Source organism: Barbus barbus, assembly GCF_936440315.1.
Source record: "Barbus barbus genome assembly, chromosome: 40".
Classification (NCBI taxonomy): domain Eukaryota; kingdom Metazoa; phylum Chordata; class Actinopteri; order Cypriniformes; family Cyprinidae; genus Barbus; species Barbus barbus.
Genome location: NC_136718.1, coordinates 3,883,548 through 3,909,409, shown reverse-complemented (window position 1 = coordinate 3,909,409; position 25,862 = coordinate 3,883,548). Strand labels below are relative to the sequence as shown.

Below are 25,862 nucleotides of genomic sequence, written 5' to 3'. Positions count from 1 at the left end.
AGCTCAGCTATACACAGCACAACACTGAGCACAACAAACTGGATTGTGATATTCATGCATTAGCCTCACTGTCTAATAGTAATATTAAACGTACATCAAGACCATTAATTAGCACAGTTTAGGGCCATTTTAACATGATCACCATTGGCCTTAATTATACCTGCTCCTTAAAACAACTAAAATTACTTGCAGAGTTTAGCAACAGTTTTTTTTTTTAGTTTTTTCCTCTTTATCAATTTTTCACGTGTTGGGCAAGCAGCATGCTTGTTTTTTTAAATACTCAGACTCACAAGTGCACACAGGGTTGAGTTGCTTCATTAAATCGCAGCGTGGTTGTCAGAGGGGCGACTGAGAATTTCGCTGTAATTTGTCGTCACATTTGCAGACGTGGTGAGAAGAGATAATGAATGCAGAGTGACTGTGGAAACTTCCAGGAATGTTTGTCAGGACCATCTCACTGCGGTTTATTTCTGTCTGTGAGTTTTCTGAGGAGGAGCAGCAGATTCGGGGAAGTGACACATCTCGTCCCCTAGTGAGGGAGGATGAAAGACAAATCAAAACAGACCAGATCAGGTGACAGAATAACTACACATTCTGAACTCAGATCTCAGTTTCGCTTTCTCATTTTTTCCCCCTCTGGTTTATGTACGCTCTATATAGTAAGTTTATACAATTTTTGGTGGTTAATATATTTTCCGTTTCGTTATTTCTTGCAACATCAAAGCCAGGAGAAGAAAGTCACCGCTGTCATAGGGCATGTTGAGTGGTTTATACGATGCTATCTCACGGCAATTCGTACATATTTTACGAGGTGGCTAATTCGTACGACCTCACTCGTATTCGTCTAAACCCCAGTGACGGGTAGGTTTAGGGGCGGGGTTAGGTGTAGGTCATTCGTACAAATTAATATGAATTGGCAACTCGTAAAATACGTACGATTTAGCAAAAATGAATGCGTACGAGTGAGGTCGTACTAATTAGCCACCTTGTAAAATATGTACGAATTGCCGTGAGATCGGGCTGGTTTATATTTTGAGTGGTTTCTTACTAGTCCCTTCTTTAATATCAGTCTATATATTAGCGATTAGCCAATATGGATTTTTTTAGATGGCCAATACCATTATCGAAGAAAACAAGGTGGCCGATATAAAGCCGATTTATTTAATAACATAACATGCATTGCTGCAATGAAATTTAGATTTATTTTACATATTTACTAATTTAGAAGTAATGGTAGCCTTAATGTATAATGCATTATAAAAGTAGTTGCAATACATTAATTATGCCTTGTAATGCACCTTTATAATTGAATAATTGTAACCACAGTTAATACATTATAACACTTATCAATTCATTGTTACACTATGCATTTTAAATTTGGTTCCAATTATTTAGGACAAGATGTATTACAATGCATATTATGAATAATTATAATGCATAAAAAAATAAAAGTCCCTTCTTTGACAAAATAAAAGCTGCTTCTGAAACTACTTGGCCAAACAGAAAAAAACGGTAATTTAAAAATGGCAAATATTGGCCAATATATCAGTCAACCACTCTTATTATTATTTTTTTATTTTTCCTGTTCATTTTGTTATCCACCTTCCGTCAAAACTGGCCAAAGGTCTGATGATTTAGAAAAGTAAAAGCTGCATTGAGGTATCATTTTTGTCTAAAGCACAAATTGCAGGCCAAAGTTTAACATTTAGGGTTAGAAGTCTGTTCAAACCATTTATTTAGGAAATAAATAGCTCTCTGTCCATGAGAGGTGGAATTAAGTTCAAAAACAGCAGGTCTTGTCTTTCAGAAGTCATCTTTCTGTCATTCATGACCTTCTAATGCGTTTGGTTCATTTCTTTCAGCTTTAATTTTTTTTTATGGTGCTTATTTTTTAGGCTACCCGTTCAGTCCGACCTTAAAGTCTTTTCCTGTGCCTCATTCATCTCTGTTTCTCTCCATGTGAGCTTTTTGTGTTTCTCTAGATGTGTCTGTTTACCCGGAAGCCTTCACCTCTGAGAGGTGGAGAGATAGAGGCAGACAGGCGGTATATCAGAGGCGGAGAGAGACCTTGTGGCGATGTGACAGCATCTGGTCCTCAGCCGTGATTTAAAGTGTGTGTTAGTGTGACCCGCTAGATCACATCTCTATCACACTCCACAAAAACCATATTACATGTAGCATGACATACGTGCTCTGCTCCAGCTGCCGCGTTTCCTTTCTTGTGCTGTCATCATGTCACCGTATGAGTGATTTTATAGCATATTAGTGTTATATATCATAATATAGAAAATATATATATACGCTACCAGTCATATCTTTTTGAACAGTAATGTTTTCTTAAAGAAGTCTCTTCTGCTCACCAAGCTTGCATTTATTTCATCCAAAATACAGCAAAAGCAGTAAAACTGTAAAATAGGTTTACTGTTCAAAATAACTGCATTCTATTGTATTTTAAAATGTAATTTATTCCTGTGATTTCAAAGCTGTATTTTCAGCATCATTACTGCAGTCTTCAGTGTCACATGATCCTTCAGAAATCATAATAATATGCAGATTTTCTGCTCAAGAAACGCCATTTCAAAATTTTACAGTTTTTGCTGTACTTTGGATCAAATAAATGCAGGCTTGGTGAGCTGAAGAGACTTAAGAAAACATTACTGTTCAAAAAGTTATGACTTGGTAGTGTATAAATACACATTATATGCATATAAAACATCCAGTTTTCATTTACAGTACACTGTTGCGATAACCAAAATTAACTTTTTTATTTTATATTTATGTAGACAAAATAGTATAGAACTTCAACATTGTCAATAACATATTGTGTAAGGCCAAACTGTGCAATTTGAATTATTGATTTATAAAAAAAATTCTTCCAAAAGTTTCTCTTATAAAAACTTTCAACATGTATAAACGTATGTATAAACATATTTTTTCCAGTCTTCCTTTAAATGTTTAAACTGTTAAGGTCATTGAACACTGAGTCCAAAATTGTCGTTTGGTATTTTTTTTTTTTTTTTTTTTTGCGCGCACGGTAAAAAATAAATACGACCTCATAAAAAAATTTGGATCAGGTTCGATTTTCTGCGTTTTCGCATCCGTAGCAAGCATTTTGATAGGAAAGGATGACGAATATGAAGAAAACAGAAAAAAAAACTGTGCAAGGACCTTTAAATTTTCTATGTCGAGTTGCAAAAATAATTATAATAATCACCAATAAAATAGTGGTTTAATCCTAGAAAAAAAAAGAAAGCTGATTCCATTTTGAAATTTGATGCATATGAATCTGCAGAATGTTTAATGGATACATTGAATAAATCATGCGTCTCCTAGTATTTATTGTCCGATTGGCCACACCAGACGTAAAGTTGTTTAGTAAATTCTCCTGAGTGCTCATGTCGTGTTGTGAAGTGCATTAGCAGATGGGCGGTACTTCTGTGAAGTTGAGTGTTAGCACTGACACACAGACGCATGCAAATGTTATTGAAGTTGAACTCTGTGGGCTTTCTTTGCGAGCGTGCGTCATTGATTTTTAATGCATTTAGATATAAAAGCAGATCAGCTACATAAAGCACATTTAGTCCATTTGCTGTCTAATGGAGCAGAGAGAGAGAGAGAGTTTCCTCCCTGTAGATGCACTGTAACAGTATTTGAGGGAAGATTGCTGACCGCGCTCAACGAGACGTGATCACAAACCCGTCACCTGACCTTGTGCTCAGCACATCTGATATCTCCGGTGTAATGACGACTGCTTCCCAGCAGCCCGCTGTCATGTGACAGTGTGTGTTATCATGACAAAGTTGTTTGTTTCCTGAAAAAGACTCGCTCTTCCCATCTGCTCCTCCTCTCTTTATCTAGCTGTTTCTAATGTGCTGATAATATGTCAAACTGCACTGCAAAGCCCACTGAACTTGTGAATTCTCAGCACTTTCAGTAATGCGCCGGCCATTAGGAACGCTTTCCTCACGCTCGCCCACAGCTCCCTCTCGCTCGCGTCCAGATCCAGCAGCTGCTGTTTGTTGGGTAATCTCGCTTGGGTTTTGTCTCTTGGCAGGTTCCTAAAAGCACCCTGGATCCCACCGTTCAGCCAAACGGCTAATTAGGTTCATTAAGTTCTCTCTTTCGTACATTAGCACCTCTCTCTCTCTGTCTCTCTCTCAGTTGTCTAAAGGCTTGTCTATTTGAGAGATTGCTTGATGTGAAAGTGGTTTTTGCAGAGTCTGATGTGCAGGTGGTCTGGGGTCCTGCGGTTCATCTGAACTCCTCTGCGGTTCACAACTGATATGAAAGCTGTCATAACTCACAGAAGTGAACTGATATTGATGAAATGTAAGTTGTTTTAATAAACTACTGCTATTAGTACTCTTATAATTAGTAACTACCCATGTTGTTGATGCAGCATACTATGGTTCAGAGGCAAAAGTAGACTTTCATTGAGTTTTTTTTATTCAGAAATACAAAAAAATGTGGAAAGTTAATTTCAAAAGTAAAAAAAAAAAAAATCTCAAATGTAAATTTAATTCAAGAATATTTTAAAACATTAAAATTTTAAATTGTGAATAAAAACATCTTGACTAAAGTTTTATAAATAAACAAATACATACATAAAAATATCCCTCTCAATTCTGTCAGGGAAAAAAACAAAAAAAAATCTTTAAGATTTAAAAGTTCTGAATAAAAAAATATATATGTCTTGAATAACATAAATGCAAATTTACATACAAAATAAAGTCCTTCTCCCTCAAATTCAGATATGTAAAAAACAATCAAAATTCAGAATTTAAATTCTTAATTGTTAAATTGTTGTTTAGAAAAATCTCAAATGTAATTGATATTTAAAAAATATTTAAATAATTAAAAAATCAGATCATTTTAAAGTTCAGAATAAAACAAGTCTTGAATAAAATAAAAATACATATAGTGTGTGAAAATACATGCATACTGTACATAAATATACACTCGATACCCTTGCTTCTTCAGGTTTAATGCTTTATTGCCATGCCAAATAATTGTGCATTTGCATTTCCAAAACATTTCAATCTTTTTTGATGTGGTGCAAAACAATGTACATATGTCTCTCTCTCTCTAGTCTATCTGAATGGTGATATAAAGTGAGTTTAGCAGCAGGTCTGAGGTCAGTGTGATCTACTGCTCACACAGATGATGTGTTTAATGTGTCTGCGAGCAGAAATGATAGATCAGCACTTAGTGATGCATAAAACTGCAGCGGAGCACACACACACACACACAAACACACACACACACACACACAGACAGCGCTCTGATGTGGAGAATAAGTTTGGCTGGATCATGAATGAGAGAGCTGCTGATTGTGTTTCACAGCGGCTTCCATCAGTCTTTCTCATCATTTTGATCTTCAAGCCCAAATTTAGCCACTTGAGTTTGACCGTCCTCTCCACCTCCAGTCCGTCTCTCTCTCTCATTTTAGGAGTGATTGTCGGACAGCCTTTCCTGTAATCTCTGCCCTTTTCCCCTTTGAGACAGAAAGAATCTTAAATGTTCTGTTCTGGTCGTCGTGGAAACCCTCTCTTATCGTCTGATTGGCTGTACAAATATCCAGCGCACCACCCGTCTGCTCCCATGAGAACTGTGTGTGTGTGTGTGCGTTTTCTGTCATTTACAGTAGCTGTTGTTTGCTCTTCTCATTCCCGCTTCAGCTCGTTCCTCAGTGGAGAATAATCATTCATTTAACAAACATGCTTCCAGTTGCGATTCCAGTTCGTTAATGATTCTTTTAATTTTTTAAATGATGAAAATGCTTAGATTTGGAAAACAATCCAGCAGCCTAGTGTAATAAAGCAGACAAATCAGCAGTAGCAAATCACAAATTAATGTGCAGCTTTCGCAAAAACAAAACAAAAAAGAGCTAGATTTGTGTTTTTGGAAGTCTCTTCTGCTCACCAAGACTGCATTATCATAAATTATAAATATTATTACATTTTAAAATAACCATTTTCTGTTTGACTATATTTCAAAGCATCATTTATTATTGTGATGGCAAAACTGAATTGTCTGTGGCCAGTGCTGCTTACTTTTTAGGGGGGAAAGTATATACATATATATATATATATATATATATATATATATATATATATATATATATATATATATATATATATATATATATATATATATATATATATATATATTATTATTTATTATTATATATAATTATTATATATATTATTATTTATTATTATATATAATTATTATATATTATTATTATTATTAATGTTTTTTTTTATTAATAATATTTAAATAAAAATCTAATTGTATTATACATTTTTGTTTTGTTTTTTTAACAATTGTTTATTGTGTTTTATTCCTTGGAACAGTAGCACAAAACAAAAAGCAACTGTACAAATTTAAAACCCACCCTGACCCATAAAATAATAAATGTTTTTGTTGTCACTTTTGATTAATTCAGTGTTGATTTGCTGCTCAAAAAACATTTTATGTTGAAATAGGGCTGGACGATATGGCCAAAATTTATATCACGATATATTTCTTAATTTCGGTCGATACGATATAATTCCGATATCGAAATGAAGAATGGCCGCAACAGATGTCTGTACCTACAAACTTATGGAAAATTAATTTGCCAAGTCTAAGAAACCTATATAAAACTATATATTTTATAAAAAAACAAAAAAACGCACAAATAATGTTCACCTTTTATTTGTATTTAGCCTTCATACAAACAAGAAATGTGAAATCACTGTCAAATAAACATCTCAGACTCACCTTATTAATATCTTTAACTTCAAACTAACATACTAATATACATAGTTTTTGAACAGTATGATTTTTTTGGTTTTTTTAAGAAGTCCCTTCTGCTCTCCAAGCCTGCATTTATTTGATCCAAAATACAGAAAAACTGTAACATTTTGAAATATTTTTGCTATTTAAAATAACTGTTTTCTATTTTAAAATGTAATTTATTCCTGTGATATCAAAGCTGAATTTTCAGCATCATTACTCCAGTCACATGAGAAATCATTATAATATTCTGATATACTGCTCATTTATTATAATGTTGAAAACAGCCAAGTAGAATGTTTTTAATGGTAGTGTAGGCTGATTGTTCTTATAGATTGAAACAAATGTGTTTCAGCCAGGATAAAGAGTATGAATAGTGCTGTGAGTTGCTGCAGAAATATAAAAAAAATGAGCAACAACAAAAGCATGTTGCTTGAGACAGGCTGAGATAGGTATAAACGGAGGTCGGAGCTAGCTCCAAATAGGCAGGTCAGGCCTTGTTAATATGCCCTACACCAAACCCTAAACCTACCCTCCCTCTTGGAGCTGTCCCAACCTACTTGCGGCATAAGTCCCTCCCACTTGGAGGTCTCCGGACTGCAGCGATATATACTTGGACAGACTTATTCTTGAAAATGCAATCTGATTGTCTGCCAGCAGGAGGCGCTGTGAGAGCGGCAGAACTAGCGGTTTCCACAGTAACGGCTGTAATCAAAGCAGCTCCGCTCATGAACGCCACTTTATCAGATCAAATGAAAATGTTATTGAAACTTTTCTGAAGACAGTCGGTTCCCTTCAGAAATACATTCATATAAAACACCCGTGACGCGTTTTGATTTTAAAACGTGCAGTGCTCATGTTTATTCAACAAAGTCAAACACCACAAATAAATCAATGTATGAGAAACACTGGTAATGTATATCGAAATATCGGAAATGTGTTTAAAAATCATATCACCGTTACTGAAAAAACTTATCTCGCGATACATATTGATATTGAATTATTGTCCAGCCCTATGTTGAAAACAGTTGAAGAGCTGGAAAAGCATTTATTTGAAACAGAACATTTATTTGATATAAAAAATAGTCTCTTCTGCTCACCAAGACTGCATTCATGTGATCAAAAACAGCAGTGATGATGATGATGATGAATGATGCATTTATATAGCGCTTTATTGTGTATTGCTGTACACCCAAAGCGCTTTACAATCATGTGGGGGGGGGGTCTCCTCAACCACCACCAGTGTGCAGCATCCACTTGGATGATGCGACGGCAGCCACAGTACAACGGCGCCAGTGCGCTCACCACACACCAGATACAGGTGGAGAGGAGAGAGAGTCATAGAGCCAATCAAGTGTATAGGGATTATTAGGAGGCCATGATAGACAAGGGCCAGTAGAGGGAATTTGACCAGGAGTTACACCCCTACTCTTTACGAGAAGTGCCATGGGATTTTTAATGACCACAGAGAGTCAGGACCTCGGTTTAACGTCTCATCCGAAAGACGTGAAATATTATTACAATTTAAAATAGCTATTGTCTATGTGAATTCATTGTAAGATGTCATTTATTCCTGTGATGCAGCGCTGGATTTTCAGCAGCATTACTCCAGTCTTCAGACCACGAGTGAAAGCAGTCCAAACATTTACATTGCATCAGAAAATACTGCAAGTTTATTGATTTCAGTTGTTCGAGTTCCCACATGGCTCCATCCATACCCACAACCCACATCGGTCAAACTAGTGTGTTAGTGCTAGTCTGCATCTGTCAGTAGATCTCTGCTCGTCTTTAATTAGGTGACGATCTAGGAGTTGTCTTTCATTTTTGTCCATCATGTGAAAATAACAGCATCAGTCAGGTGACCTTTACAGCACTACAATATCAGTCATTGTTGTTTGAAAATCAAGTTATTTTAGCTCGTAATATTTATTTTCAATTTAACTGTTACATTCTATGATTCTTTGACGCATAGAAAGTTCAAAAGAACAGCATTTATTTGAAATGTCTTTACTGTTAGATTTGATCCATTTATTGCATCCTTGATAAATAAAAGTATGAATTTCTTTCAAAAATGAATAAGCAACTTAACAACCAGCCCTAAACCCTTTAACAGTAGCGTACCTAGTTATTTAATGTTTTAATTTTACTTAGCTAACGTTTTCTTTTAATGTCAGTGTTTTTCTTTATTCCATATGTTATGATTACTGAAATTATTATTTCTTATAGTAAGTTCTGCTTTTGTTTTATAGTAAGAATAAGCTAAGCACTTGTTCTAGCATTAAAGGTGTATCCGTGTCTCTCACACACACCCATGAGCGGTGTATTGAGCGGGAGGAAATCACACTGGTCTGATAAGAGTGTGCTGCAGGGAGGAGTGAGCTGCTATTACTGAGGAATGCAGCGCTGCGATGGCGGGACGATAGAGAGACAGACAGAAATCAGCAGTCCTGCTGAATGAGAGAACCGCCACAGAAACGTATTACTGTCAATCTGATCAGAAATGTGTGCATATTTCTCCAAATTAGCAGAATGTCCTCTGGTGGTACACATATACACAGAAAATATACAATATATACAGATAATTCAAGTGTATACAGTGGGACAAAAATGTATTTAGTCAGCCACCAATTGTGCAAGTTCTCCCACTTAAAAAGATGAGAGAGACCTGTTATTTTCATCATGGGTACACTTCAACTATGAGAGATAGAATGGGGGGAAAGAATCCAGGAAATCACATTGTAGGATTTGTAATGAATTAATTGGTAAATTTCTCTGTAAAATAAGTATTTGGTCACCTACAAACAAGCAAGATTTCTGGCTCTCACAGACCTGTAACTTCTTCTTTAAGAGGCTCCTCTGTCCTCCACTCGTTACCTGTATTAATGGCACCTGTTTGAACTCGTTATCAGTATAAAAGACACCTGTCCACAATCTCAAACAGTCACACTCCAAACTCCACTATGGCCAAGACCAAAGAGCTGTCGAAGGACACCAGAAACACAATTGTAGACCTGCACCAGGCTGGGAAGACTGAATCTGCAATAGGCTAGCAGCTTGGTGTGAAGAAATCAACTGTGGATCAGACATACAAGACCACTGATAATCTCCCTAGATCTGGGGCTCCACGCAAGATCTCACCCCGTGGGGTCAAAATGATCACAAGAACGGTGAGCAAAAATCCCAGAACCACACGGGGGGACCTAGTGAATGACCTGCAGAGAGCTGGGACCAAAGTAACAAAGGCTACCATCAGTAACACACTACGGGGGACTCAAATCCTGCAGTGCCAGACGTGTCCCCCTGCTTAAGATGAGTTTGTTTCTTCATCAGATTTGGAGAAGTGTAACATTACATCACTTGTACATCAATGGATGCTCTGCAGTGAATGGGTGCCGTCAGAATGAGAGTCCAAACAGCTGATAAAAACATCACAATAATCCACACCACTCCAGTCCATCAGTTAACATCTTGAGATGTGAAAAGCTTTGTTTTGGTAAAAAATCAAGAAATGTAAAAATTTGTTGCTTCAGTCCATAATCTGTAATAACAATTTCTCCAGTGATTAAAGTCCATCTCTCACATCAGAATCCACAAACATATTTGTTTAGACTGTTTTGGCTTGTAAACAGTGCTTGATCTGTGCAGATTTCTCTCCTGATTCAGGCGAGATTACTTTTTCACTGGAAGAAGCAATATTATTGATTATGGATTCATATTTTAGCTAGAAGCAATGGTTTAAAGTTTAAAGGTCTTATTGATGGATTTGTTTCTTACAAACCTGCCGCTTTAGTTGGTGGACTACTTTGGATTACTTGTGGATTACTGTGATGTTTTTATCAGCTGTTTGGACTCTCATTCTGACGGCACCCATTCACTCCAGAGGAGCCATTGCTGAGCAAGTGATGGAATGCTACATTTCTGATGAAGAAACAAACTCATCTACATCTCGGATGGACTAAGGGTGAGGAAAGTTTCATGGGATTTTCATTTTTAAGTGAACTACACCTTTAAAGGAGTTTTGAGTGTATGTGATGTGAAAAGGGTGGGGCTTTATTCTGTTTGCTGGAAGTAGACGTCTCAATGCTGAATTTGTAGACATCTGCTTTCTGACTCTCAGTTTTGAGCACATCTATAATGCAGCAGTTCAAGCACGAGTTGTTGTGAAATGGACTACACTGCCCCAAATTCCACGATATATGTATTATTGATGCATCTGAATTGGACTGCAAAAAACTAAGACATGCAGTTACTTTGTAATCTTTGCTATTATAAATGCTGTGGTTATGGTGTGTGTTTTAGATGCTGCTCATGTAGGCTCCCTACACAGATCCATCAAGGGACTGATGAGGGTCTTACAGCCATGATTTAGAATTACTCCAGGAACATTGATATTAATTTGTACATTATTACACCAACATGGCATTATGCTGCTCACACAGGCCTTAAAGCTGCGCTCAGAGATGTCAGTTTTGCTCAGTGTTGATAAGAGGAACATGATTGTTAATGCTTATTTGGATCAAAGGTGGTATTTGCCTAAAATGTTTGAGAAGCACGGCTGTGGAATAATGATAGAACAAAACACTGAGAGAAATAATAGATGCTAAAATATGCAGAGGAGCATTCAACATTCAAATCAAAATGCTATATTTATATTTGTTTTGCAACTATAGCACACAAACAACATCCAAACAAAAATAATAAAGGAATTATATTTGTGTATGTGTATATACACATACATACACATACGGCCTTAAAACTGTGCATGCATGCAATATGATATATATGCTTCACATTTAAGAATATGTCTCTGAAATGGTTTTAAAAACTGTCCTGAGGCACCACAGCACTGTCTCCCTCATCTAAAACACCCGATTCAACTCGTCCACTCATTAGTAGAGACTTTAAGACCTGAAGTGGGTCAGAAAAGGTAAAGAGATTTGTGAGAAAATAAGATGCGTGTCAGATCCGCGTCAGCTTTTAAAGCAATAGCAGGCACATAACCTAATAACCAGCTGCTGTGATGTCTATTAATCCAAGAAAAAAGAGCAAATCAATAACTTTTATAGCTTTAATTGGTTCATTTAGAATTTAGTGTTTGCTAACTATTCATTTTCTGCATTTCTGCTGAAGGGCACAAGTAGGTAAATATGTTATTTAGTTTCATAATTTAGAGATATATTTGACTGAGTCACACGTGTAGAATTTCTGATAAATTTAGAGAGAAGCTCTTCTGATGTGCGAAGTTGTTTTTGGTCTGAGTGAATTCTCTGGATTATCGTATCCGAATATAAAAGAGCTTTGTTCAGACTAACTTCTTAAAAAATGAATACATAATGTTCCGTTGCTAAGGCTGAGAGGTTATACCAGTTAACGTAAAACCTTTTTAATTGTTTTTCAGTGTTTAGTGAATGCTGGAACACATCATTACCTCAAATAAGTAGCTCTAACAATAGTCTTGCTTTGATTTATTTATTTATTATCTAAAAGTGTACTGCAGCTCTCTTTATTAAAAGCGTAAAGGCTTCTTATTCTTCATGGCTGGTTTACTTGAGAACAGATCCTCTGAAAGTGTTTCTGTAGATGTGTTTGATCACACGTGCACATCAGCAGACTCTTACAGATAGATTGTGTCGAGCATATGTAACCGTCTGCTGTTGCTGGTGAAGTCATGTGTTTGGTTCATAGTTTAGTCACACACCAGTGAAAGATGTGGGAAAAAAGTCCAGTTTACTTGGCATTTCTAGAAGGAACTAACAGGCTACGGCAGGACCAGTGTTTAAGTTTGTTTAGGTTATAAACTGTGGTTCTGTTAAATGAAATGTGCATCAGAGCTGTGGTCATGACACACAGCACACACTGTTTTCTGAGATCTGTGGATGAGAATCAACACAATGTGGTTTATGTGTCACAATGTTAAAAACAAGCAAACAAAGAACAGACCAACCACAATTAAATATACAAATATTACAATGACGTCAACACAAACTTTACTTATATGTCAGTTATAAAAAGTCTCTTGGTTTGGTTTCTGATCTTGATTTGATTCAAAATGTATTAATTTGAATATATATCAGACACAGTACTTTTCAGTTATGCTGAAGGAAGCCTCAAGGAATCTCTTGATCAAAGTTGATAAACTATGGTTGATATAGTCCGTTGGTACATTTACTATAGTATTAAAGGTTAAAATTAGAATCCATTAGATTCAGTGATTTAACTTGACCTGTCATGCCACATTAAACGGCATCAAAATGGTATTTATTGTTTGAATTTGGTGATAAAATTGGCAGAAAGCCGAAATAAAGCACAAAGCGCGGTGTCATTTAATGGATGGTAGGCATGCTTCAAATAAATCAAGTGGTTAAGAAATCAACAGTGGTTCATCAAAATGAAAATCAATTCAAATAGATTAATCACTATTGTCAGGATAGATATATATATAGACAGACAGACAGACAGATAGAAAGTCAATTTTTAAAAGTCAAACCAGTGAATTTGTTAAAATTTCAATGAATATATTATATTATATTATCATTCACTCCCACAGAGGTTTCCCACCTCGTGATATTCTTAAAGGGAGGTTTTGTCAGACTTAGCTAACATTTAGGGACATTTGTCCACCAGCTACGCATGCGCACACACACACACACACACCATTATCAGTAAGGTGCAGATGTGAACTGGACACAGATGTTTGTTAGAAGTGCCTGCGCAGAAATCTGCTCCATCACAGCTCACAAGATCAAAGTAAGTGTTCAAGTTCAAGTTTATTTGTATAGTGCTTTTTACGATACAAATCGTTGCAAAGCAGCTCTACGGGAAATTAAGTTTCCACAATATAAGTGTGTGTGTGCACGCACGTGCATGCATGTGTTTGTGATGTAGTGTAAATGTCCATGTAGACGTGCCTTCCTAATAATGTCAAAGCGTTCATGAGCAGTAGCCATGTTGAAACCACACTTCTCGGCTCAAACTTTGCGTTATCATTTCTCCCAGTGACTCTCTTCCCATAATTCCCAGAGCTGTGAAACGTTTCCCTCATGTTTCCGTTCGCCCTCTGATTTCACCCCTCGCCCTCTTTCCGCTTTCAACCAGTTTAGTATCATTCTCCAGCCAGTGTTTTGATGCATTCCCTCCGATCTTCGGTGTTTCTGGGTGTTTATTTCAACTGCAGCCTGATTCTCAGTTGTTGTAATCATCTGCATTACTTTTGTATGCGTAAACAAGCATTCTCATGTAATAACTCATGAACTATTATGTTACACACATTCATATCCTGATTTGATTGTAATCCAGCAGGGTTTGTTTAGACTCGCACACATGCGACTTTGCGCACATCAAACGTGCCGCGCTGGATATTCATTATGTAAATGCGCTAATGAAGTAAAGGCACTTCAAAGGGATTCGCTTATGAATATTCAGAATTGTCTTCTGTCTTTGCTCCTGGCTGCTGTAGGCTGTGCGCGAGTACATTCGGACCACATGGCCCCTGACACGCTGACTTTATGTATTTAGACAAGCCAAGAAATGCCCATATGTACGTTATGAATTTCAAAGGAAGCGTAACACACACACACACACACACACACACACACACACACACTGAACGAGGCTGTTTAACTCAGAGCGCTGCAGAGAAAGGAATAGGTGGTGATATCTAAAGGAAAAGTGAGATATTGGTGACAAATACAAAAGCAAAAATGTGAAATATGAGAGAGCGATTGAACATTTGGTGGAGTATCTGAGTGAGTCATAGACTTGTTTCAGTCACAACCCAGACATCTGAGAGAAGAGCACTTCACTGATAGCACACGTCCATCGCAGAGACGTCTATTCATCTGGATGATGCATTTTACAGTGTTTGCTGCAATATCTACAACTTGTCTCTATATTTGCAAAAATATGTAATAGTATCTGTGGCATCACTATATGTATCTCTAAAATATGTGTTCTGAAATCTGCTCTATGTCCATGCTTTAGAGCACAATATCTGCAATATATCTACAGTTTGTCTATGCCATGCTGTAGCTATAGTTCTGCGAATAAAATTGACAATCCATAATACGCCACAATATGTTACTACAATTGCTATAAGCTGAATATTACTGGAAAAAGTCATATGCAGCAACATACTGCAGATAAGGTGCAATGTTGCAATATATGTTGCTACAATAAGGCACAATATCTACAATATGTTGCTGTAAGAAGTTGCAACATCTGTAATATGTTGTTATACATCACTGCAGTAAGTCACTATATCTGTAGTGTCACAAGATACTGTATGTTGCTACGATAAATATTAAATGTTTCAATGCGTTGCTACAATAGGGTGCAATGTCACTGTAATAAGTTGCAAAATCTGCAGCATGTTGATGCATATCACTGCAATAAGTCGCTATGTCTACAATATCGTAAAATATGTTGCTAACATGAGGCACAATATGTTGCTTTAATAAATTGTAACATCTGCAGTATGTAGCTGTATATTGCTGCAAACATTCACTGTTTACAATGTTGCAAAATATGTTGTGTTTTAAGCACATACTCGTGCTTACTGAGTCTCTCTCTCGCTCATGTGAGAGCTTCCCATATTCACAGATGCTGAAGTTGTTGCAGTACTTCATAAAACGTTGTCTTTCCCGCCTTCACGTTCTTGTCGAACGTTCTTTTTCATTTTCGGCACTGAGCTCACTCTCTTTCATGGTGGGGCCCTACAGGAAGTGGGTGTGTGTGTGTGTGTGTTTAGTTTGGAGTGGGATGGAGGAGTGGAGGGAAAGAGGAGGGGAAACAGAGGATGCTGAATAAAATAATAAACAGCTGCCACTGGAGGGAAAGACAGGAGAGAGAGTGGAAGAGAGAGCGGGAAAAGTCAGCTCTGGGAGCCAGCAGACAGAGTAGACCACAGAAGAGGAAAGCTTGCCAGTCAGAGAGTTTCGGGAAAACTTTTGGAAGTTCTGGAAAACTTCAAGCTACCTGTGGAGAGCTTTACACCCAGAAAGAAAAGCATATTTCAGACCTCCATCTGAATGGATGTTCTTCAAGTGCTGATGGAACACGTGAAGATCAAAGTGCACTTGTGAAACAAGCAAAGATGAAGACCTTCACATCTCACTTGCTTCTGGCCTTTCCACATGTCTAGATTTGGAGATGTTCTCCTCAAGATCAGACCTCCAGCGCTCTTCTTGGCTCTGTGTGTGTGTTTTCCACGAGAGAGAGCGAATCAGACAGCCGTGCTGCTCTCCTGCCCTGCCCATCAGAGCGATCCACGCAGAGGCTCTTTGACACGGGTAATTGAGTGCGAACGCTTGCCCGAGGGTCACAGGAACCTGGAGGAACAAGACGCTTTCTGTGTTTGTCTGGACTAGAGAGAAAGAGCCGTGTGTGCTTAGTGAGAACAAGCAGCTAAATCATCTCCAGATCACTGAACCAACATATGGATATGTGGTTGAATCCCTAACTCTATCTTCAATCTGCCTCTGAAATCCAGGCCTGCAGAAGATCCTAAACGCTGACCAAGATCCATCGAATGCTGGAGCATGCATCTCTCAGCACAAAGCGGCAGAGCTTCGGCACAGGCGCTCAGGCTCCGCTCCACGCCACCAGACGTGTGTGTGTGTGCTCTTCACAGATGTTCCTGCATATGATGAGCTGCGTTATGCGTGTGTGGACCTCCAGAGGAGACTGATCCGTTGCCAGATTTCTCTCCGTCGATGGCGTTTTGGAATGTAGCGTGGTAGAGGTAGACGGAGATCACGATGATTGGTCTGAACTTCAGCTTGCAGGAGTTGCTGCAGAAGTTTGAGGAGGTATTTGTTTGATTGTGGAGGAATGGATCGGGGTGGTGTGGCGACTGGGTCCGAAAGTTACACAAGTGCCAAAAGCGAGTCAAACTTAAACTGTTGCTCGCCAGATTGGTGGAGACTACATCTGGAACAACATGATAGATCATTAGGGATGAACTATTAAAATTCCTTGTTTAAAGGTGTCCTTGTTACAGTGTAATTACACAAATAATTACTGAGTGATATTAATTAATAACATTCAATTACCAGGGTTATTATCATTAACAAGAACCATAAAAACATTTTATTTAAAAAAAAAAAAAAAAAACCTTTTCAGCTAGTTACCAAGGCAGCACTTCTCATTTTCAATCAAAGTTGAAAAACTAAAATTACTAAAACTAAATAAACTAAAACGTAATAAAAACTGAATGAAAAATAAATTAAAAATGAGAAACAAAAAAATTACTACAACTTTAAGCAACTCTAAAATGAAAACAAAAAAGAAAATACTTGAATTACACCAGTACTTATTTTAGGTTTAGTTGCTTATAATTATGTATAATTTACTGTTATTAATATAGTAAGTGTATGTATCGTAACAAGGACACTGTAAAATGAAGCATTACCAAAATTAAGAACACTAAGAAAAAAATTATGAATTTTAAATTATTTAAAATGTGTATTTTATATATTTTACATATGCACACACATACATGTATATACGCACCCACACACACACACATATATACATACATGCATTCATACATACATACATACACAGATATATTATTCATTTGTGATCTGTGAACTATACCAATGTTGTCCTCGATCAAGACACTTAAGCTCAGGTTGCTGGAGGGAACGGTACAGCAGCCAGTGTACTGTTAGTCACTTTGGATAAAAGTGTCTGCTATCTGTGCAATAACTACTTCCAGGAAAGAGAGGCTTTCAGAGCGCACTCAGTGTGAAGAGCATCTCCCACCTGTGAGAGTGTGTGGAGCTGTGTGTGTATATGCGTGTGTGTGTGTGTGTGTGTTGATGAGGATGCTTCCGTCAACAAACAAGGAAAGGTCAAACATGAAAATGTCACTTTTTTTTCTTTTAACCTGTGTCTCTCTTTCTCTCTCTTGGGTTTGTGGGTGAGTCTGGTTAAATTAGAGCACACTGAACGACAGCTCTGGGGAGTCTTTATGATCGAGAAGCAATTATTTAACTTTATTAACGAGAAAAGCTTTTTTATTGCCTCGTTTAATAGGTCAGACTGCCAGATGAGGGAGTTTGTGTGTGTGTGGGGCTCGTGCTTGAGTTGATCACAGTTAAATATTTCATTAAGAACTATAACAGATGAACAGCAGAAATAGATTTCTAGAGCGCTGAAGCTTCAGTCTGCTGTGTGTGTGTGTTCTTGTCATGTGTTCTTGGCAGTTGCTCTCTTGATTCAAATTGCTGCCTTAAATGGCAAAATGACAATAACCATCCAGAATGGCTAGCTCTGCTCTGATTGGCTGACTGTGTTTATTCTGGGCATCAGTTGTAGCTGTTCACCTGGGAAAAATAGCCCTATTTACGTCATACCAGACAGCATCTTTTGAGGAAGATGTATTCACTGATGTATTAATTTATATTTAGTTTTGTTTGTTTTTCCCTCCGCTGGCAGTTTCAGACATTCTCTTTTGTTTAGATTTTTTTCATTGACAGTTTTATTGTTTCAGACATTGTGTTTTTTGTTATAATCTACTGAAACTAAATAAACCAAAAATAGACATAAAAATAAACTTAAAGCAAACAAAAGTAAACAAAGAATATAAAAAAGTATTAGTTCATAACTAATAATTCTATTGGATGGTATGAATGACTAGATTATGTGCTCAGTGTCTTTGTGTGTGCTTTCACGTGTAGTGTGATTCATCTTCACACACACTGTGTGTGTGTGTGTTTGTGTGTGTGTGTGTGTGTCAGTATCAGACTGACAGCTTTAATTGTGTGTTTTCCTCTCAGCGGAGGTGTGGAAATGTCTCAGTCTGTCTTTGCTGATTTATTTATCTTTTCCTTTAACAAATCCACATAATGAAGGTGGTAACAGTGTAATTAAAGCTGTCTCTGTCTCTCTCTCTCTGTGCGTAGGACATCCAGGCCGAGATCGAGGCTCATAACGATGTCTTCAGGAGTGTAGATGGGAATAAGATGAAGATGGGGAAGGCTCTGGGGAGCTCAGAGGAAGCAGTTTTCCTCCAACAGAGACTGGATGATATGAACCAGCGCTGGAACGACCTGAAGGCCAAATCAGCCAATATACGGTCAGTCACACACACACACACACACACATCTCAAGTTCAAGTGCTCGCACCTTAATGTTGAGGTCACTTAAATACCATCATACTTAGTCACTTAGTAAGGGCAGATAGAGCTGTGTTTCACTTCTATTGTCAATTTGAGCAGCTGTGTGTGTGTGTGTGTGTGTGTGTGTACAGGTTTATATATCCTGGTGGGGACTTAAACCTGAATATACACACAGACTCATGGGGACTCGTGTCACGGTGGGGACCTAAATTGAGGTCCCCATGGGTACAAAAGCTTATAAATCATACAGAATGAGTTTTTTTTTTTTTTTGAGAAAGTAAAAATGCACAAAGTTTCGTGGTGTAGGGCGATTAGAAAATACAGTTTGTACAGTATAAAAACCATTACACCTATGGAGAGTCCCTACAAGGATACCTGACCAGATGTGTGTGTGTGTGTGTGTGTGTGTGTAGCATAGCTGTCACGTGTGTGAGCCATTTCAAATGGCAAAATAGACAAACAGGAGACTGTGTCTGTGTGTGAGAGAGAGCAAAACAGTTTAATTGTGTTCTAATCTAATTAGGCACTAATTAGTGAACACGTGTAATTACAAGTCTTGCTGATGCATCCATTAACACACATACGCACGCTTGACACTTCTCTTTTCCCTAGGAGTGCATGAGCTTTTAAGCTGAAAAAATAAGCACACTAAAACAAATCACTTTAGGGGTGCAATTAAAATATATCAAATAGCATGTTTTCCCTTAATAAAAGGATACAAGGAGACATTTACAAGCAAAGTGATTTAATTTGTTTGAATACAATAGGGCTGGACCAGAATATTCAATTATTTGAATATTCGTTCGGTGGGTTGGCATTCGATTTTGAATTTTGAGATTCGAATATCCTTTTCTTTTTTTTCTCGAACACCTGGCATCCCCTATGAAAAGGTTCTCAACTTGTCTGGCTGGCTGAACATCTGCACCAGCAACAATGTTGAAAAGTTTCCCTGTGTTTGTGGGAAGTCCTGATCTTCATTAGTTCTCAGAAGTGTGTGAACGTGTGTGCAGGGCTCACTTGGACGCCAGTGCTGAGCGCTGGAACCGGCTTCTGTCGATCCTGGAGGATCTGGGCCGCTGGATCAGTCTGAAGGATGAGGAGCTGAACAGACAGATGCCCACTGGAGGAGACGTGCCCACAGTGCTGCAGCAGCAGACCCACTGCACGGTGAGAGCCGGTCTCATCGCTGTCTGTTTCATCTCATCCGATCTCATCCCTCACGTCTCAAATCCTTTCTCGTGTCATATCATTTTGTACCCTTCTCATTGTCTCTTCTCCTCTGTCACCTTATCTTGTCTCATCTGTCTCTTCTGTAAACTCTCTATCATCATGTCTCTCGTCTCTTCTCGTTCTTGTCTCTCACTTGCCTCTTCTTTCTTGTCTTGTCTCATATCATCTCTTGTCCTCTCTCCTCACCTTGACTCGTCTCATCTTGTCTCTCTTTATTGTCCTGTTTCTTCTCCTCACCTCAACAGCTGTGTTGTCTAGTCTTCCATCTCCTCTGGTCTCATCCTCGGTCCCATTTTGTCTTTCTTATTTGTGTCTCCTCCTTATGTCTCTCCTCTCCATCCTATCGTCTTCAACACATTTTTTTTTCTCCTTCTCCGTCTCTTCAGATTCTCCTGCAGGAAATATTGTAGTGTTTATGCTCCTCAGCTAAATGGTTATATTCTGATCGTGTCATATGTGTACAGTGTGTCACTGACCTAACACATGACCGAAATGTGTCATTAACCATCTGTGTGATAATGACAGTAATCAAGATAATAGCAGACCTGAGCTGCACAATCAGAGCGTTTACACTCTCACCTTTACCCATAAACATTTTAATCAGTGTTTGACTGACCGGGGTCACATATAATGACTTTAAATGTTTACATACGCAGATCCAGAGAGCAGTTTAAGGAGGTTTCTGTTATAAGTTTTCGATCTGTACAGGCATGTTTTCTGCTTGCTTTCTGCTGTATGATGCAGGAAACCCTGCAGCGCTCAGAACACACCAGACAAAACCAGCGCAGGGAATTATGGGACGGTGGCAGGAAGGTTGAAACTGTAACGAGTCTGTGACCGTTTGGTTATGCTCGCTCTCTCTTTCTCTAGACAGTTTGACTAATGATTCTCTGGAGCGAAGAGAGAGATTGCCCCCCATTTTGACTTTCTCTCCCTCTCTCTCTCCACCTCATCTTTTTCTTGGGCTCTTATAATAGATTGTCTTTGAGCCGGCTGCCCTGGTAAGAGCTTTAGCCGCATGGGTACAAAACGCCAGGCCTTTTGAACACGTCACGGCTGATTAGTGTGCCGTGCCAACCGGGCGACCAGGATGGAGCGCCCCAGAACACGAGATGGAAGTGAAAATGAATAATTTGTGTGAGGTCTGAGAGACTTAGAAGAGCCGAACACATTGTCTGTCTGAAAACTTTCACTGATAAAGACACTGAGCCAGTTAAAGAGATGCAGAATGACCTTTGTTCCAAGATTAATTGTGTAATGAGCCCATTAAATGAAATGGAAACGGTGCCTTTTCCATTTTGAAAAGGTGATTTTTAAAGTCACATGACTTTTTTGATGCGCAAGGTGGCATTTATTCGGTTAATGCGTTTCCATCGTAGTTTATGCACATTTTTTCTTATCTGATAAAATTTTTATCCTATTGTGCGCACAAGTTATTTTATGCACATCGTGACGTTTCCATCCAGTGTTTTTTGTGCGCTATTCCTATATATATATATATATATATATATATTAGGGTGTAACGGTACACAAACATGACGGTTCAGTGCGTACCTCGGTAATTTACAAAGTCATAACTTGTTTCATGAAATATTTATTTAAACATATACATTAAATAATTAAAACATCACTAACGGGTAAAGTAAATATAATGAAGTATAGTCTAATATTTCACAAAATACTCTTCATTAGACTTCATGTCTCCAGCAAATAATGAGCTGTGGACACTGATGACTTGCCTGAGGTAAATGAAATGCTAAATTTTTGTGACTAATCGAGTGATTACGTGAGGGGTGAGGTGTTCTTTCATGTAAATTTTGCGTTAAAACTAGTAATAAAGGGGAAGGGGTGATCACACTTACACTCTGCGCTGTATACGGCGATACATGTCGCGCCACATCAAAGAGCGCCAAAACGGCATTTATTGTCTGAATTTCCTGGAAAAACTTGAACGATTTGTTCAGTACACATGCATACCGAACCGAAAGACCCGTACCGAAAATTTTCAATACGAATTTGTGTACCATTACACATTATATTATATATATTTATTGATTGATTCGATACGACACAGTGGTGTCACGATTCGGTGAGTTTTCTATATGGGGGGCAGGGTAATTGGTTGCGTCTCAATGTTGGAAATATTTCTGTTTTAAAGGCGAGCCAATGGACAAGCAACGTGCAAACCTTGCTCAATATTCATGCCGGTGAACATCTTAATCTCAGTCAATTCACTGTAAGCAGAAAGTGAAAGTAAAAACTGGATGACGGAGCTTTCAGCATCTGACGCCGCTTATTCTCTCAGAGACGACGAGAGACCAATCTACTTCAACATGTGCTGATAACGGTATATAGCTAACTGTTTTCATTTATTCCCTTAATATTTCTCTTGTGGCCCATACATAGTGGGAAACAATGAGAAGAAACGTATTTCATGTTAAACGGGCTATTTTACAGAGTCGGTGCTTTAAATAAAAGCTTTTGATTTCATTGATTTTTATTGATGACTGCAGTGTTAATATTTTAATTATAGGACTATAATTTATTGTATAATAGATCTGTTTTAAAAGACCCTTTTTAAAAAAAAAAACATTTGAATTTAGGAGTAAATAGCCTAATCTTTGGTAATCCTCGCAGCACGTCAGTTATGTGGTAATTATTGCGGGGCAAATTAATTGTAAACTTAATTTAATAATAATAGGCCTAATAAAATAAAAATGTAATGGCCTAGATTAATTGGAAATGCCAAATCCTCTTAATATTGCCAATAATTGATTTTTTTGACTATCTCTGGCTGTCGTCGATACAAAATCGTCTTTTGAACCGAACCCGAAAGCCTCGTACCGAACGTTTCAATACGAATATGTGTATCATTACACCCCTAATATATATATATATAGGGACCAGTTCTCACTAATAACTACTGCTTATTAGCATGCACATTAATAGCATATTTGCTGTTTATTATTACTTATAAAGGCCATATTAATGCATTTTTCTGCATGACCATATTTCAGATCCCTTTATCCTACCCCACACCTAAACTTAACAACTACCTTACTAACGATTATTAAGCAACAAATTAGGAGTTCGAGGCAAAAGAGAAAATACTGAGAACTGGTCCCTCCCTACACACACGCACACGCACACGCACACACACACACACACACACACACACACACACACACACACACAAAGGGCACAGATTTAGTACAATTACCCATTAAATAAATATATTTAAAAATGTGTGTTAGAGAAGTATCCCTTAATATTTATTCTCTCAGCTGGTATTTTCTCTCTGTTTCATGGATATTGAGTGTCTCTGTGTGGCGGACGTCTATTAACATATTCATGCATGTCATTTATCCTCACAGCATTGGTTTGATTATTGGCCATAAAGAGTACTCGAGGACAGTAGCTCTGAATTTTTTCTCGTCCTTATGTCTCAGTAATAATGTTTATTAATCACATATCTAATTATCCAATAGAAGAGCCTCCTTTATTGCTGCTATAATTAAAACTATCAATCACCGCTTTGGAAAGTCCTGTGAGCGGGAGAGTGTGTGTTATTCTCAGTTTTACTGATAAAAGCTGAAATGTGTTCGACCTGTAAAGCTTTTGACTGTTACAAGGACAAATAGACACTATTTTTAATCATAATTTCATTTAAAACTTGTATGTTTTTCAATGGAACATAAAATAAATTTAGTGACCAGAAAGGACAGAACAGCACGACAAAAGTATCATAAAGTAGTCCATCTGAAGCAATATAACAGTTTAATGTGAAGAACAGACTGAAATTTATATACGCGTGGTTTCTGATTTTTCATGGAACTCTTATATAAGCACTATCATGCTGCATTAGTCACATCACTGTAAGGTTTTTTAGTCCAGACACCAAGAAAAAGAAATAATGACCTTAAAAAAATTTGGAAACTGTCTTTGCGCTGATTGCTGTTACTTTGCCGGCTGCGCTCTGTTCAATAATGGCGACGTCTGTGTGATTTATTCTGATCGTTTGGGTCTTGAATCCTCCAAGTGTTAAATAAGAGAAAGATTAAGGCCTTAAACTTTTCTCTGACCTTAGACAGGAAAGAGTGACCTCACTATAACTAATAAGAATCACTCTGAAGATCCTTTTATGCTGCAATAAAGAGATTAAAGGCACTTGAGCGCTCACAGTCTGGTCACCTTGCGAAGCGGGCAGTGAGTTTTTATGTGTCTGAAGCTGACAGCGATGTGTCTTTGTTTGTCTCAATCAAGACATTAGTTATGAATCAGTGTCAGTTTGCTGCTCAGGTATTGATTTTAATTTACATGGAAGCTAGTTGTCTGGTATTTTTGGTCCAGGGCAGATACTGCGTCAATGCAAATGCCTTTGTCTTTCAAGATTTGACTTGTGCTAAAGCCTTTTTGCCCTCTCTCTGCTTCTCCTAATTGAAGGCATTCAAAGCAGATGGAGTTATAGCTGATAAAAGTGTGTATTGACCGGACAGGTTGAAATGTGGCTTGACTTCCAGAAGCAGTTTTAAGAGAGCTGCCATTCAGCCGATCACCGGGTCTGGCGATAGCACTTTTAGCTTAGCTTAGCATAGATCATTGAATCTGATTAGACCATTAGCATCTCGCTCAAAAATGACCAAAGAGTTTCGATACTTTATACTACTAAATAACTACTTCTGATATAGCTGGGGACTACTTTCAGGCACTGTGTCATATCATTACGCCTGCTGCACCCATGGTACGGGTGATTCAAATGATTCAATATAAATGCTTTAACAAAAATGCTAGCTTTTCTGCTTTGCAATCTTCCAGACATTTGCTCCTTAGACATCCATGTTACAGATATGAGCTTTCCTGTAAAGACACATTTCCTGTTTGTTTTCCTCAAAGCAAGTAACAAAATGTGATGGCATGCCACACGTGCTGGACTGTACTGAACCTGGACCAATCTGACTTATAAACACGATGTCCATTTAGTTCAATTAAAAAGTAATGGTGACGTCCTACTGAACTGAAAAAAGCAGCAGCGTAATTATTGTTGCTGTGCGTTGCTATAGCGATAAGTAGCACTTTGGCACCACTCCAGCATCTTGACCTGAGCTTCAGTCTGTCGAGGGCAAAATGCTGCAATGACTGGCAGACAATACAGTCTCTCAGTCTCCCTCCACATCCATCCTCCCCAAAAACAAGCCTTGAGGATGTTTTGGCTGGAGCTGAGCCATTAGAGCGCTCGTTTGGGGGTCTTTTAAAGGTGTTCAGGATGTGTCGAGTAGTTTGCCATTTGATGGTTTTGAATGGTCTTTCACTCCAGGCACAGAGGTTATTCATTATGTGCCATTTAGGACTGAATGCGTACGCTTTTGTGTGTGGCTGTTTGTGTCTCTCAGAAGTGTTTTAAGAGCTCAGGAGAAGCACTGATGATAGTTTGCCGCTTTTTGGCTTTAAAAGTGGAAACAGTCATCATCTTTGTGAAAGAGAGAGATGGGAAGAGATGGAGGAGCTTTTCGATTTTTGCCGCTGATGTTGAAGGTTGTTTACTAAAGCATGTTTTAGCTGCAAGCGGCATCTTTAAGGGATATTTTGCTCAAAAATAAAAATGATTGAATCACCGTCATGTCAAAACACAAATTAAGGTATTTTTAGTGAAACGTAAAATGAGTTTTCGGTTCCTCCAATGAAAGTCCACACAGGCTTTCAAACTTCAAAAAGTTTATAAAGACATCGTAC

The 25,862-nt window shown here is 37.9% G+C and overlaps 1 protein-coding gene across 4 annotated transcripts in view; it reads left to right on the top strand.

Moving 5' to 3' along the window:
- Positions 1-25,862, top strand: part of LOC306859706 (utrophin-like) — a gene marked incomplete at its 3' end in the record, with an annotated part of 219,628 nt that overhangs the window by 104,699 nt on the left and 89,067 nt on the right. For all 4 annotated transcript variants that reach the window (XR_013783329.1, XM_079400906.1, XM_079400905.1 and 1 more), the window contains exons 54-55: positions 18,687-18,859; positions 19,913-20,069. Coding sequence is in view for 3 of the 4 variants with exons in the window: in XM_079400906.1 (XP_079257032.1) it covers positions 18,687-18,859; positions 19,913-20,069 (330 nt within the window). The remainder of the gene's footprint in view (positions 1-18,686; positions 18,860-19,912; positions 20,070-25,862) is intronic.